At 40.0% G+C, this 16566-nt stretch overlaps 1 protein-coding gene across 9 annotated transcripts in view; it reads left to right on the forward strand.

Moving 5' to 3' along the window:
• Positions 1 to 4350: 4350 nt before the first annotated feature.
• LOC308401361 (CUE domain-containing protein 1-like) overlaps positions 4351 to 16566 on the forward strand; it is a 30770-nt gene continuing 18554 nt past the window's right edge. For all 9 annotated transcript variants that reach the window (XR_013972549.1, XR_013972550.1, XR_013972551.1 and 6 more), the window contains exons 1-5: positions 4351 to 4369; positions 6782 to 6882; positions 8005 to 8649; positions 9556 to 9683; positions 12157 to 12283. Coding sequence is in view for 5 of the 9 variants with exons in the window: in XM_080889531.1 (XP_080745657.1) it covers positions 8338 to 8649; positions 9556 to 9683; positions 12157 to 12283 (567 nt within the window). In the remaining 4 variants the exon portion in view is untranslated. The remainder of the gene's footprint in view (positions 4370 to 6781; positions 6883 to 8004; positions 8650 to 9555; positions 9684 to 12156; positions 12284 to 16566) is intronic.

Raw genomic sequence — 16566 nt, forward strand, 5'->3', positions numbered from 1 at the left:
GAGAATACCGTCACTCTTTAGGCCCATCCTGCGTGTTCCCCTGATCTAAATCCAGTTGAGGACCTTTGGGGACGGATGGCAAGGAAAGTTTACAAAAATGGACAACAGTTCCAGACAGTAGATGCCTTTCTTGCAGCTGTCTTCGCCACCTGGAGAAATGTTCCCATTCACCTCATGGAAACGCTTGCATCAACCATAATTAATTTTAGATGTGATCAACAATAACGGTGGAGCTACTCATTACTGAGTTCATGTTTTGAACTCTGATTGCTGTTTTGGGGGGTTTATGGGGTTTTTTGGAGGTGTGGTCCTAAACTTTTGATCAGCTGTAAAACAGCCTGTTTCAGTTTAAGCGTTGTTTATGATAAATTGCATGCTTAATAAAATGTTTTTCTCACTCTCATTTCTTCTTGGACCTTGTTAAGATCCAACCATGCAAAATATGATTTTTTGCCATTTTTCAAGTGGTCTTAAACTTTTGATCAGGACTGTATCTATCTGACGCTGCCAGGTTGCACCTCAGACTCAAGGAGCTCAATGATGCCCTGGTCCACATGTCGCTAAATTTAAGTATCATTTCATGAGGATTTGGCTCAGGCATGTGGGCTCCATACAAACTACTATGCAACATTTTAAGTTGTGGCAACGCTGGATCTTTTTTTTCTTTTACGTTTTTACTTCAATTTTCAAGGTGTCTTTGAATTCAGCCCTCTGTAGATTGATCACTTTAATTTCCTGACTTTTGTTCCTAACATTATCCAGTCCATATACAACATGATTTCTCCCACCCCTTTACGATCTGATGTGTTTTGTGAAATTATGTTTTGTGAAGTGATTGATAGCTTATAGCAACAGGAGTAACAGCTCAATGTGGTTGAAAGTTTGAATCTGAAACAAAAGGTTGTGAATAATCAGCTAAAATAGTTCGCCCGACGTTTTAAGAAATAGAGCTAAAACTATCGACGATAAAGGACGAAAGAGTTAAAAAAAATATTTATGTTAGACACCAACATCTAGTTGAAACTGAATAAACCAGAGGATGGATATTTTGATCCCAAAGGGTGACTGCTGAATTCTTTTGACGTACAATTGTGAGCAAAATTAAGTCATACAGTCTGTTCCTCAAAATGTTAATACCCACAAGTCAGACAAGCAACAGCCAAGCCTATGTTAATTATTCAGTTAATAGTAGCTTTGAGTCTCTGGCCAATCTTGTTAAAAAAAAAAAAAACATCAGCTCGCTTGAAACTTGCAAAACAAATTCACGATGTTTGTTATTTTGCATACCAGTTCATGATGTGGTTTCAGGTAAGTTATGAACGCCAGTCTGGGAGACAGAAACTATGGTGTTTTGCTCTTCAAACACAAGACTGGTCGCATCTGAAAATCTTGATTTAAATTGACGCTTTTCCAGTCTTTCCACATTTCTTTCTGTTCCATAAGCTACTTCAGCTCAAATTTATCTGTTTCGGCCTTGCAGTATCTCAAATACACATTTTTCATCATGTAAGACATCGAAAGACTTTATGATGAAAGACATTTTCAATCTACACCAGAGTTACACTCCACAAATAAGATAACTCTTTGTTGTCACTGCACAGTCATACTTAGTACAACGAAACTGGAAAACTGTCCCATGTCGGCACTAAGCACTACTAAACACAACATGGAAGAAACTGATGTTGGTGAAAATATGGGGTTTTTTTGTTGTTGGGTTTTTTTTGTAAATTACCTTCCCTGTTAACACTTAAATTAATTGATATATTATTTCATAAATGTTTTAACAAATAATATTGCACAGGTATGGGTATGTCTTTTAGTTTGAAGATCAGCGTATTTCATGGCTAACGTAATACATCCGGTAGCCAGCTGAATTTTAACGTCATTTCTGCTGGTACGTGTGTAGCTACTGTATTCCCGCAGCTATAGTTCTAATGTTAAAAGCTGCTGTCCTGCTGGTCAGCTGTTCTTCCTCTATCGCGTGGATACTGTCTGTTTAACCGGACATCGGGGTCTCTGTGAGTTTTCCAAGCATTGCTCTTATGTTTGTTTTTTTTACCCCATGTCGAAGGACAAGTTTAAAAGACAGCTTTAACTGTCGGATTGTTGTGTATGCTTGCTTACTTTACCGCTTATCTTTGTAAACAGCAGCTTGGCGATTTCTTAAAATGTTGTTTTGAACAGTATGATTTCTTGCGAGGGAAATGTACTACGTGTTCTTTTAGCATCTGAAATCCGATGAAACATTTTGAAAGTGTCTTAATTTAGGTTTGATGATGCGACTGCGAATCACTTACCGAGGCCTTGGAATGACGATTCCCTGCTCTGAGGACCCTATGTACCTGGTAGTGATTAGTTAGCCAATACAGCTAACATATCGGTGCTAACCCTAGTTTAATTAAAGGGAGCTTAGAATGTTACCCAGTGTTACCTAAAGTACCCCACCCCACCACCACCGCCGTTTTTCACTGAAATTGCGTTAGGATAAAGACTTAATATTGCGAGCAAAATATACATTGAGAGTTGGACCGTTAGCTAGTTAGCAGCGACCTAGTCTGTTTAGAGCACATATAAACCCTGCTACGGTACAGCAGCAGCGATATCAGACCCCCATTAAAAAGCTGTGCTACATTCTAAACTTCTGAGGTTTTAACATGTGACAGTCCAGGGTTTCATTGGTCTGACCCCGTTTGAATGTGCATGAACTCCACATTTGGGCTGCATTGAACTGGATTTATCAGTTCAAAATATAGGAGTCAGCGCTGATGGAGCATAGGGTTCACCCGTTATTACCGCGAACACCCGTCAGCCTTTATGAACGCATCTGCTGTTGTACTATCAAAATATCTGTAATTTCTGCTAGGGCTGCAACTGTCAATTTTTTATTTTTAGTAATCGGCTAGTCTTTGGATTAATCCATCAATTAATCGAGTAATTGGATAAAAATAAATTTTGCGCTATTAATGAGCAATAATGAATATTAAAAATAGAATAGAATAGCCTTTTCTTGTCATTGCACATGCATAACGAAATTGTAGGTGCTCCGTTCAAACTATGCATGGATAAAAATATAAATGGTAGGACAGTAAGAATAAATAACAAAACAAGAGGAATATATACAAAGCAGGAGAAATGCACACATTAGAGGACACAAAGAAAAAACACAGGTACTTCAAAATGAGCTGTTAGAAATGGCAATGTTTTAATAATTTAACTGCACAACAACATCTGTTAAAACAACTAATATAGTATTTTGTTGTATTAAAATAGTTGTTTTGTTTTTTTTTAAAGAAAACATTTTCGTAAATGCAAAAATAAATAAATAATCTCAAGTATGGTAATATAAAATAAAATAATATATACATGCAACGAAAACTAAGGCATAAAATAAAATTGCCTGTACAGCTCAGTGATTAGCACATTTGCCTCACAGCAAGAAGGTCAAGTCAAGTCAAGTTTATTTATAGAGCACATTTAAAAACAACCAAGGCTGACCAAAGTGCTGTACAGTAAATACAGATAAAAATACAATAGAACACAATTTCGTAATAACACCTCGCTGATAAAAATAAAATAAAAATATATAAAACAAATAAATTAAACCTTTCTAAAAGCCAATGAAAAGAGGTGAGTTTTAAGAGCGGTTTTAAAAGTTTCTAGGCTTTTGGAGAGTCTGACGTGAGGAGGTAAACTGTTACACAGTCTGGGTGCAGCCACAGCAAACGCCCTCCCAGGTCCTGAGTAACTATGTGTTAGACTGGGCACCCAGACCTGTACCCTGCCTCTGCCACAAGGATAAGCGGAAGAAAGTGGATGGATGTCTTCTTGGAAGGCTTTCTTACATTAATATGTTGCAAAAATAGTTTTGTGTTGCATCTGCTGGATGACATAGATTAAGTGTGTTTTCATATGTATGTGTTTTGTGCATGTGTTTCTGCGTATTTAAGTGTGTATGTGAATATGAGAGTTTGTGTGTCTGTAAGCCTTAAAAGAGTGTGTGTGGTGGCTGCAATGAAGAAAAGCAAGCATATCAGCATTCTGAAGTTTGCCCTGTGCATTGATGTATAATTTTTTTGCTGCTGAACAGACATTATGATGGTGTAGACGTTAATAATGTTAATAATAATTCACTGTCCAAACTAACAGCCCCAGGTCACTGGCTCAGAGTTTTTTGGGGGAAGAAGCTGTTGTGAGATAATATTTGATATTATTTCACTTTAAATCTGTAAAATAAATTTACAAAAGCCTTGAAATAAATATGGTCTAAACTCACAAAATATGGTCTCTAAACTCGCCCCTGTTTATTGCAGGTGTCGCAGGTCACTGAGATGGAAAGTGGGACTTCTGCCGTCAGCCTTCAGCAAGCGGCGTAATTAACTTAGTCTGATACACGGTTTAACCGTCCATCTGCATATTTTAAAGATATCCCACTTACGTGGCTTTATTTGACATTTTTGCTGTGTAAAACAAATGGTGGAGTATACAGCTACAAAGTTTGCTTTTCTTCACGTCAGAGTTCCACCTCTCAGCTCTTCGTGGTGTAAACAGACTCTGGCTCCATGTTAAACTATGCTAGAGTCATCGTCGCTGCTGCTGTTCTGTCAGTCTGTTGGAAAAACTGTGTGGGCTTAATATTGTGAAACTTTTTATTCACATGCTACTCCTACATATGGTTGTATTCCAAGTCTGTTTTTAGTCACAAATGTTACAGAGTGATGTATCAATCGAAGCAAATCATTTGTGTCAAGGATTTTTTATAATACAGTTATTTGAATTACTAGATGACTGGTTGCTACACTAATATCTGCACAGTTCAAATAACTGTCTGCACAGGACAGGGCTGTAGATTAACATTGTTAGCTCATAGTACTGGTGGTAACAAGGTTGCCAGTTTTGTAGCACAGAGCAAAAAGTTGTAGTGCAAGCATGAAATGTGGTGTTTTTTTAACATTGTGTCTTTTAAATATCTTGTTTGACATGACATAAGAATTGTTTGATTTTCTCCTTTTTTGCTGCTTCTGAGCAGTAGTGACAAAATAAAAGCTGTGCCTTAGCATCGTAAATCAGCCATGGAAAGTCATGTTTTCACTTGCTGTTGTACTTTTAAACCTTTCCTTTTCTTTCAGACGTACCTTCATTTGGTGCAGGTTCTGTGTTTGTGGTGCAGGTTGTGTGTTTGTTTTGTCCTGATGGGCTGGTTTTCTTTTAAAGGTTAGAAATATTGCTCCATTCTTTTCAGCGTGAAAATACGCTTCCAAATTCCAACTCCTTCTATAAGGACCCCCACACAAGATCACTTGGGGTCACTGCACCGGGTGTTCTGATTACCACAGGGATCACTGTTGCCTTCACCCTCCATATCTTCTTCAGTTCTTCTCTGAGGCCTTGGTACTTCTTGAGCTTCTCGTGTTCCTTTTTCCTTATGTTGCTGTAACTCAGTATAACAATCACTACGGCCATCTTCCTCTACTTGTCTACCACTCCTATGTGCAGGTTGGTTAGCCATCATCGGTTTGTCTGTCTGTATCTGAAGTCCCACAGGATCTTAGCTCGTCATTCTCAACCACCCTAGGAGGCGTGTCCCATTTTGACCTCAGGACTTCTAGGTTATACTCTGCACAGATGTTCCTGTTCACTATGCTGGCCGCTTGGCAGCATTCCACGTTTGCTCTGCCTGCTAGCATCTTGCACCCTGCTGTTATGAGCTGGATTGTCTCGGGAGCATCTTTACACAGCCTGCACCTGGGATCTTGCCTGCTGTGGTAGACCCCAGCCTCTAACAATCTTCTGCTCAGAGTTCGATTTCTCGTTCACTTCTTTCATACAGCTTGATGTCAGATATGTAGAGGAGGTGGCTGACGATTGCTCCATTCTGTAGTCTGTATCCGTAGCCAGTCTTGCAGTGATCTCACTGAGGGATTCAGGCCTATGCAGAACAGCAGTGGGGGCAGGTTATCTCCTTGGTAGATCCCACACTTGATGTTGACTTGTGCAGTTGGCTTGAAGTTGACCTCTAGTATTGTTCGCCCCATCTCCTGAAGGCATCAAAACTATGAATGAACAGATATGGAATTATGTAGTAAACACCCCTGTTCACTTCAATTTAAAATAGGATGGCTGCTGCCAGCTAATTGCAGCATTTCCGAACCGTAATCATATACAGGTCTCACTACTATCTTGTGAACTGCTGCCATCCTTCTGTCACAAGTCACCCTGACACTACTCATCTCCACTCATTCCATGATGCCTGCACTCTCTTTTTATATTTCTGATGCACTCCTGGTTCTTTTTCCATGGTTTATCCCAGGTATCTACCTTCACTACCTCTACTCCTTGGATGTTGACCTTTTCACCTGTCTCCGTCTGAAGCTGGTTTTATGGTCGAGCAGAAGCGGTGTGTTCATTGTCAGCTTCAGTCCGGGCCCCTCTGCCTGCAGGGAGCTCTGCTGTCAGATGGAGGCAGTGTAGAAGATATGCAGGCCACTTTTGCTCGTGTTGTTAGTCTGTCAGGCAGCCTCGGAGAAGAGCAAATATGTAACATCCAAAAAAAAGTGAAGTGAAACAGAGTGTTAGAAATAATGAAACGTGTCCACTGCAGCCCTCATTTGTGCTTTTCAAGCTGTTTTTTGATCTTTGAAGTTCTTTTTTTCCTCCTCAGTTCTCCTTTTCCCAGTAAACTCCACTATACCATAAAACCAGCTTTATTTATACTCATGTATTTGGTTTTGCTCCTACTGACTTTCATTCCTCTTCTCTCCATTTCATACCTCCACCTCTCCAGGCTCTCTTGCAGCTGCTCCTTGCTCGCTGCAGATCACAATGACACCTGTGAACATCATAGTCCATGGAGTATCATACTATCACCACTGTAAACAAGAAAAGGTTAGAACCATTTTGTTATTCCACTCTTACCAGTCACCGTCTGTTCCTCCCAGTTCTTCAAGTACATGTTTACCTTTGCCATTTCATTTTTTCCCCTGCACTTCCATATGTCCTTCCTCATGTTAACATCATACCTAGCCAACACCTCATCACCTTTATTCCCTTTATCTACATGCCCATTGATGTAAGCTCCAGTCATCACTCGTCTACCCAGGGACATTTTTTGTTACTTCATCCAACTTAAGCCTCGATTATGCTTTCCATGTCCACAAGTCTGCTGCCTGGTTTTAAGTGACCTAAATTTTATAATAAGAAAGTAAAGGTGGGGCTTCGTACCAGTTTCCCATCTGTTCTTTGTGACCAAGCGGACTTGTCCAGAGAATTTCTATAACTGTGCACCAGCTACACGTGCCCAGGTGCTGAACTTCCAACCCAGTATCATCTCAAAGCATGTAACAGACATGCTGGTCCACCTTGTGGATGTCACATGAAATGGACCCACATACAGAAGTTGCAGTAAGCTGCAGTACAAGCCGTGGTGATATTTTATTTCAAGCCAATGTGAAAACAAATGATTAAAGAGATAAAACTCATACATTTAAATGTAAACAAATATCAGCCACCTAGCTTAATCTTACCTGACATAGAAGAAGCCTGAAATGTAGTTCACGCCTTCCTTGGTCAGTAGTGACTTGCTGGCTGTAAATATTTAATCTCCCCCTGGTGAAACTGCAGCTTCTGTATGCGTGCTCTCCAGAATTCCTGATAATGAGCAAGAGACACAAGTCTATGTTGTCTTAATATTATGTTAGCAAATACATTTTTATACTTAATTTTCTTACATAGGCAATTTACTGTCTCACAGCTGCTTTTTAAAAATGCATTATGTACGAGAACCTAGGAGTAGTAACTTTGTTAACACCCTTATGCCAAAATCACCTTACAACCTGGAGGGGTCCCCAGTGATGCTGGATATTTCCTGAGATGCAGCATATGGACATTAGTAATACAATACAGCTTCATTTCCTTCTAACTGATTGAGCTAACTTTAAATTTTATTAAAAATGGCCAAATACTTATTACCACCTCTTTCTAAGATGATCCTGTCTGCTCTCTCTGCAGGTGGCGGCTGTCATGTAGTTAGGCCTTTTACTTCATGGATTTCGAGTCTTGAGGATTTTGAACATTTAGTTTTTGTCACTATTTGTCTAAGTTCCTAGACATTCTATTATACACTTAATCATGTGTAATGCAGTCCAATAATGAATAGAACTAGGTTGGGAAAATTCTTGTTTTTCTAAACTCCAATCAAAATGCAATTTGTGTCAGAATGAGAGACTGACCGAGAAAGTAGTAAAAGCAAGTAAAACCAAAGGGGCCAAAGTGCTTGTGCTGGTAACAGAAGAGCCACCCTGTCAGTAGGTTGGCAGCGCCTGAGGTAGCCAGGGCGTGAGGATGACTAGCTTGTTTAAACGCAGTAGCAGCAATGGAGGCTCCAGAAGCAGCGGAAATGGAGGTGGGGGTGGCAGTGGACAGGGGCAGCTTAACAATAGCAGGCCAAGCCGACAGGTCAGACGCCTGGAGTTCAACCAGGCCATGGAGGACTTCAAGACCATGTTCCCCTCTATGGACTATGAGGTGATAGAGTGTGTGCTGCGATCTAACAATGGAGCTGTGGATGCTACCATCGACCAGCTGCTGCAAATGAGCATTGACGGACAAGGCTCAGATGACAGCTCAGACTCGGATGACAGCATCCCACCAGAGGTCAGTGGAAAGGGTCCAAGGGTACAAACACCAATACCTGCTGAGCTTGACTGGCTGTCAGTGCTGGCACTGTAAACCAAAGCATCCCCTGCATTTAAATTGCACATTAGGGTTCTGGTGATGACCAGGCTTTTACAGTGTTCATGTTTGGATTTGCACATGTTTTGCATTCAGAAACGTGAGCAAGAAATGTGACGTTTTGAGAAACATGCGCATCCAATGTATACAGTGCAAAAGCACAATATTATGATGTTTGAACTTTCTTTGATGGTACAGAGCATAGTGGCTCAAATCACATGATAATGGCAAGGCAACAGATGGTAAAATGCATCTAGGAATACAGTAATAACCAGGTTTTAAGTTCAAGTGTTTAAGTTCCATGTGAAGGGATTAAAGGTTACAAAAATCAAAGTATGGGAAGTTTTAAAAACCAGGTTGCTATCTAACAGGATGTAAAAGCAGTCACTGAAAATCTCAAGATGGCTCTGAAAAAAGAATGGATACATGTGATGAGATTTCTCAATCACATGTATTCATGTGATTTTTAGAAGTTCTGTTGATACAAAATTGTATTTTTTTTTTTTTCATTTTCTTTTTTTAAGAGAATCTGTTCTATAATGGTTTACAGCCAAAGACTGGAACTGCAGAAATGTCCATTTTTTTAAACAAGTTGTATCGAATCAGATGTTCTTGTCTAGGATGTGGTCATATGCATGAAGGCACCATGACAAGTATAACAATAACACGATGCTAGTCAGTCTTTTTACTGAAAAGAGCATAGCTACTCAGTTCAAGATCAAGACATTTTGCACTAACTTGAAGTTTATTTAGCTGAAAAAATGGAAATCTAGCTGAAGGCAGCTTAAATCAATCAAAGCACCTAATCAAACAAAACTTGTTTTCTAGATATTGGAGCGAACTCTGGAGCCTGACAGTTCAGATGAGGAGGCACCTCCAGTTTACTCTCCACCAACATATGACATGCACATTTATGATAGGAAATACCTAGAAGCCCCACCAACACTATCTCCACGGTAAGTAACAAAGACTTAGGTGCTATGTTTTACATAATTGTTCTGTTGATTTTTTTTAAATAAAATACCTCTGTAACCTGCTGAAGCCTCAGGCATTGCTTTTGTAAATAAAATATATCAAGAACATTTCTTCAAATGTCTCTTGGACTCAAAGATAAATTGTCTTTTTTTCTAGGTCAAAAGTCAAGGTCACAGTGACTCATCAACATGAGTCCATATTTCAAGAATTCAGATTCTAGTTATAACAAAAAAGTGAAGTGATAACATTTTCCCAGGTTAATGGTCAGTTTCACTGTAATATCACAATGCAGACACATTTTCAGAGTGGACATGGGTCCCTAAAATATCTCAAAATATCTTCAGTATTCATTGTCTGGGTGGGTGTTTCAGTCGTTGCAGTCACTTCAGTGTTGCTATTTTCACAATTTCACATATTTAGAGCAAACGATGCCTCTGTGCTGTGTATTCGAGGTGTTTTAGATTAAGAACAAACAGCTTCCATATATGTATATATGATCATGTTATTTGCTAATAAAATTTTTTAAAACCAATGAAATCCTTCTAATTTTTATTGACTGTATAATAGAAACGTAAAAAATGATCTAAATAAGTGGCAAAGAAACAAATAAACATTGTACGTCTACCAAAACTTGGCCACAGTTGTAGTTGTGTTCATCCAAAGCGGGGCCTTTACAGTGTTTTTATGCTCGCTGCATGCCTCTTGTCGTGGCTGTCATACACCGATTTTGACGTTTGGCACGCTCGGTTGAGCACCTCTCAATTTTTGTAACTGCTGTGTTGCACTGTGGCCGAGTAGGGGTTTTTTTTTTGGTTTTTTTTTGTCCTTCCCTGAGGGCAAAGTCTTCCAGGTTTGACTTCCCCTTCCTGTCTCAGCAACTATTTCACAGTGTTGTCTGAGTGGCGCCACCTATCATTCAGGAGAATGCTGCTGCAGTCCCTTCCTATGCCTTAACAGCGGGCATACCGGAGTGACTGTGTAATGATCATGTGGTGGCGAGTGAAGCAACCAATGTATAACCAGAGATTATACTGGTGACCTTAGTTGTGCTTTTATCCTTCAGCAAACTGTGGAGAGTTGTAAAGTACAAAGGCTTTGTTCAAGGACAAAGGACATGGTCTACGTAGGCTGAGTCCTTTGAAGGAACCAACCCCTGAATTTGCAGTGTTTAAACACAAACGGCCCAGTACAGCTGTTGTGTGGTTTTCCTTTTGTGTTTTTGATCTTTTGTTTTTCCCCTTATTGTTGTTTCCTTTTGATACCTTATTTTTTTCTTCCAGGCCTACATTTCAGACAACCAGCAGTTGACCAACACATACAGTCCACACAAGGAGATGCATTCTTTTAATTTTTAAATTTTTTTTTATGTATTTATTTTTTGGAGGATTGCACATGTCTATGTACGTTGAATACCCTTAGTCCTTCAATCTGTGTAGCAGAATAACTACGCAAACTGACACAAAAGCAGTGCCATCCCCCATAAGAGTCCTTTCCTTTCAGACAGTGTATCCCCTGAGGAGGGTCTTTTCTGGGGTAAAAGTATCTTCCTTTTCATGTAGACCCTGGTCCATGCAATTGATGACGAAATTTTCTCTGACGCTTTGTGCCGCCGAGAAAAGTTACTGCAATGTGAAACTTTGTAACTATTATTGACTTCATGCATTGCTTTAAGTGGCCATTTTTAAAAAAGGAAAATGAGCATAGGTGTTTCCCCAGTTACCACTATATGTGAAGGACAGTGTCACAGGGAATTCGTAGAACCTTTTTGTTGTGAGGTGAATGTCCTGCTTGGCTGGGGCCTTTCTGTGTGGAGTTTGGTCTGGTTTTTCTGACTTCCTCTCACAGTCCAAACAGACACATGTTAGGCTAATTGTCGATTAGACAAGTAGTTCAATAGTAAAACTGTAAAAGCACCATGCAAATGCCAGTGTGGGTCCGATCCTGTGCTGCTCCTTTAACATCTGTATCAGCAGCTATGATAATTCATCCAAAGATTATTTACTGCAGTACAATAATGCAGAGATATGTAAATAGTTATGGGGTGAAAACAGACAATACCAAACAGCCCAGCTCCTTTTGTGACTTGAACAAAAGGCAGCATAAGATTGTATGTTATATGCAAACACTGACAATGCTTTAAAGACCTAAACCAAGCAAAGAGTTGGCACGTCTTAAAATCGAATTAGCCTGTTTTAATTGTTTGACAGTATTATAGATTGTGTCTAGGCCACATTTGCAAACACTCACCAGGCATTTTCTCATTCATAACATCATTTTCCTGTTGAGATATATGGGGAAAAATAGATGTTTCTTGTCTCTAGCACTCCCTAGTTATTATTGTGAGAGCACCATATAAAGGATTTAAATAATTAATAATAGTTTCAGATAGAGACAACTTGAAAATGCAACTGGTAGATTTACTAATCTGTCCTGTTACTCCATGGACTCTCCTAGATCTAAAGCCCAGCCTCCTTCAGCTCACCAGCAGGTTAGAAGCTACCGTAACTGGAACCCTCCATTACTTGGAAATCTCCCTGATGATTTTCTACGGATTCTTCCACAGCAGTTAGACAACATTAAGGTAAAAATGGGATTGTTTTTTCCCAAGCGTTCACGAGATGGCTCCTTTTTTTCTCTCCTTACTGTTAAATACTGTTAATACCATTAATGTCTTTTTCTTATGTTGGCCTTGTTTGTTTTTTGTTTTTGTTTTTTTTGTTTGCTTGCTTTGTGATACTGTAATATGTATGTAGTTAAACGAACAAAAACAAAATAAACCTGTCAGAGACAGAGAAAAGCCTTACGGAGTGGCTGAATTAACAATCTGGGACATGCTTAAAAAGAAGAATTGCATTTGTTGGTTAAGAAAACACCTTCATAACGTATCCAAGTCAAGAACGTTGTCAAGGAGGTAGTGTGTCAGCCTTCACTGACAGAAGATTGTGTTCTGACAGCCAAACATTTCTGATGTGGCTAAGTTAATTATGTTAATTATATTACTGGGGGCAAGAAGGAGAACATCTGGTGTAATTCAATGCAATTCAATTTTATTTATACAGCGCCAAATCACAACAACAGTTCTCTCAATGCACTTTAGATTGTAAAGTAGACCCTACATACAGAGAAAAACCAAAGAATCATATGACCCCCTGTGAGCAAGCACTTTGGCGACAGTGGGAAGGAAAAACTCAATTTTAACAGGAAGAAATTTCCGGCAACGGATGTATCGCCAGATATGTTATTTAAATATAGACGTTTGGTATCCACAGGAATGTCAGAATCTCATCTAAAAGCGTACAATACCATTTAAACAACCACCAAACAGCAAACAATTAAAGAGCAGGTAAATCCACAAAACGATGTAAACACAAATCGCTGATCGTTCACCCGACATGCTGTCGGGTACTGAAATCCAACCTCTCACAGATTCTGAAACTGCAGGTTTCGTTGTCACATTTTCATCACAGAAAAGTTTGTTTTTCACTTTCTTTTTTGTGATATTCTTTTTATTTCTTTTGTTGATGCAAAGACAACTTTAAAAGCATCACAAACATTAAAAAAAAAAAAAAAAAATCCAAGCCAAACGGAAACAGTGAAAACTGGCAGTCCTGATAGGGAGTTTTCTGAAACCGTCAACTCATCCTGAAATTTTACTGTCAGCTAAGAGGGCCATAACAGGGAACACCTTTCACAGTAATAACGAGTTACAGTAGTCCATCCTAGAGGTAATAAATGCATGAACTAGTTTTTCTTTGTTACTCTCAGACAGGATATGTCTCATTTTTGAGACATTGTGCAAATAGAAGAAAGCAGTCTTACATATTTGTTTAATGTGTGCATTGAACAATATATCCTCCGCAATTCTTCACAGTGTTACTGGAGGCCAAGGTAATGCTATCCAGAGTAAGCTTCTAGCTAGATGCCAAATTTCTAAGATTTTTAGGGCCAAAGTACAATAACTTTAGCTTTATCTAAATTTAGAAGCAGGACCACCGTGCCAATTAGAAGTGGCACAGTGGTTAGCACTGTTGCCTCATAGCAAGAAGGTCCTGAGTTGAATTCCACAATCAGGCTGTGGTCTTTTTGTGTGAATTTTGCATGTGTTTGTGTGGGTTCTCTCCAGGTAATCCGGAGGCCACTCCCGCTAATGCGTTAATTGGAAACTCTAAATTGCCCAGAGATGTGAATGCAGGTGTAAGTGTGAATGGTTGTATGTGTTAGCCCTGCAACAGACTGGCAACCTGTCCATGGTATACTTTGCCTCTCACCCTAAGACATCTGGGATAGGGTACAGGTGCAGCTTTCCCAGCGACCCTGAAAAGGATAAGCGGAAGAGATGTCTTTACATCTGTATGACATTCCTACAGTTTAACTATCTGGCTTCACGGATAGAAGCTGGGTTCTATCCGTGTGTTTGAGAGAGTTGGGTGTTATCTGAATAGCAGTGAGAATGTATGCATACATTGCTATACCTAAGGGAAGCATGTATAATGTAAACAGAATTGGTCCTAGCACTGAACCCTGTGTGTGAAGAGGACTCTCCATTTAAATGAACAAATTGTAGTCTGTTAGGTCGAAATGATTCAAACCATTGCAGCGCAGTACCTGTAATACCTACAGCATGTTCTAATCGCTGTTATAAAATATCATGGTCAACGGTATCAAATGCTTCTGGCTACACTGAGGTCTAGCACGACAAGCACAGAGATGAGTCCACTGTCAGAGGCCATAAGAGCATCACTTGTAACCTTCACTAAAGCTGTACTCTGTACTTTGATGAGCTCTGAAACCTGACTGAAACTCTTCAAATAAACGATTTCTCTGCAGATGATCAGTTTACAATAGAGTTTACAATAAGTCTTTCAAAAAAATGTTCAGATAAAAGGAAAGGCAGCTAGGTTAAGTGATGGCTTTTGAGGAAGTAATTAATTTGATGGTTTGGAGGAAGTAATTACTGAAGTTAACTCAGAGAGATAAATTGGAGAAAAACAGTCTAAATAAATATTTGTGGTACACAATGTTAAGTCTGTGAGATTATGAGTAATCTTTTCTCTTAATGGTTAAAATTTATTTTGTGAAGAAGTTCATGAAGTCATTACTAGGCAACATTAAACAAATGGTTGCCTCAACAGTGCTCTGACTTTTTGTCAGCCTGGCTACAGTGCTGAAGAGAAACCTGGGGTTGTTCTTATTTTCTTCAATCAGTGCTGAATAGCGGGATGTTCTAGCTTTATGGAAGCCTTTTTATAGAGCAGCACCAAACTAGCTACAAATTTTTCAAGAGTGCAGAGCTGGATCTCCAGTTTAGTAATCCTAGCCTCTGATCTTGTTCGCGAGTGATGGGAGAAGGGAGCCGGAGATTGACAGACGGATTGGGGCTGCAGCTGCAGTGATGCAGACGCTGCACCGGTCCGTCGTGGTGAAGAGGGAGCTGAGTGTAATTTACCGGTCGATCTACGTCCCTACCCTCACCTATGGCCACGAGCTGTGGGTAGTGACCGAAAGAACGAGATCGCGGATACAAGCGGCAGAAATGAGCTTCCTCCGAAGGGTGGCTGGCCTCTCCCTTAGAGATAGGGTGAGAAGTTTGGCCATCCGGGAGGGGCTCAGAGTAGAGCAGCTGCTGCTCCACGTCGAAAGGAGCCAGCTGAGGTGGTGCCTGGGCGCCTCCTGGGTGAGGTGTTCCAGGCATGTCCCACCGGGAGGAGGCCCCGGGGCAGACCCAGGACATGCTGGAGAGATTATATCTCTCGGCTGGCCTGGGAACGCCTTGGTATTCCCCCGGATAAGCTGGAGGAGGTGGCTGGGGAGAGGGAGGTCTGGGCCTCTTTGCTTAGGCTGCTGCCCCCGCGACCCGGCCTCGGATAAAGCGGATGAAGATGGATGGATGGATGGATGGATGGCCTCTGAAGTTGTAAATGGGCTATGTTTATTACAAGTATCGTTATTACTCAAGGAGGCTGAGGAGTAACTAAAATCTGACCGAGCAGGAAAGTGCAGGAGGGACTATGACCTGCGAGATAAAGCTTGCTGACACTGGGCGTGACATTTCATTCCAGAATGGCTTGATAGTCTGGAGATTTAATTGTACACTGCATAGATTCAAGACACCCTGTGTCACATGCAGCAAAGCATCCCCAGAACATGTCCATGCCTCCTCTGTTTTTCACTGTAGGTTCAATGTTTTTTTTTTCTTTGCTTCATTTCTACCCCTCGACTGTTAAAGGCTTGCTGGGGTATTATCGTCACCCCACTGGGCAGTGTGGACACTCAAGTTTGTAAATGCAATAACTTGAGAACAAAGTGATGTAAGAGCTTCAAATTGACACAATTGGTGTGTCAAGTGTGTGACGAGAATTTTCAAATTGATCCCACAGGTGCATCTACTAAAAGTATTGAACAAGTTTGAATCTCAGTGACCTTGGTCTCAAAGTCAGAGTAAACTTTCTGAAATTCTTGTGAATATGAAGCTTGTCCCAGGCTATCGCACAGCTAACACGGAGAGACAGACAAGCGTTCACACTCAAATTCACACTTTTAGAATTTAAAATAATAATAATAAAATTATAATTTTATTTCATTTTTTTCTGTCACCACTGAACTTTTTTTTTCTTTAGTGGAAAATGATCAACAGTTTTGTTCACATCTGTGTACCCTGATCAAAAATTAGACCCCCTCCAAACAGCTGCTCTGTTTTTTACATGAATTCGTGTGTTGTTTATTTAGTATTTATCCTCACCATTGTCTTTTACCGCCTCATCCTCATTTGATTTATTGACCTGCATTTAACACACAGGCACAGCAGTTTTTCCATCAATTTTTCTTCACATCTACCTCTTAGTTTATTCTACAATACATTTGTGA

The sequence above is a fragment of the Rhamphochromis sp. 'chilingali' genome, assembly GCF_963969265.1.
Source record: "Rhamphochromis sp. 'chilingali' genome assembly, chromosome: 8".
Taxonomy (NCBI): Eukaryota; Metazoa; Chordata; class Actinopteri; order Cichliformes; family Cichlidae; genus Rhamphochromis; species Rhamphochromis sp. 'chilingali'.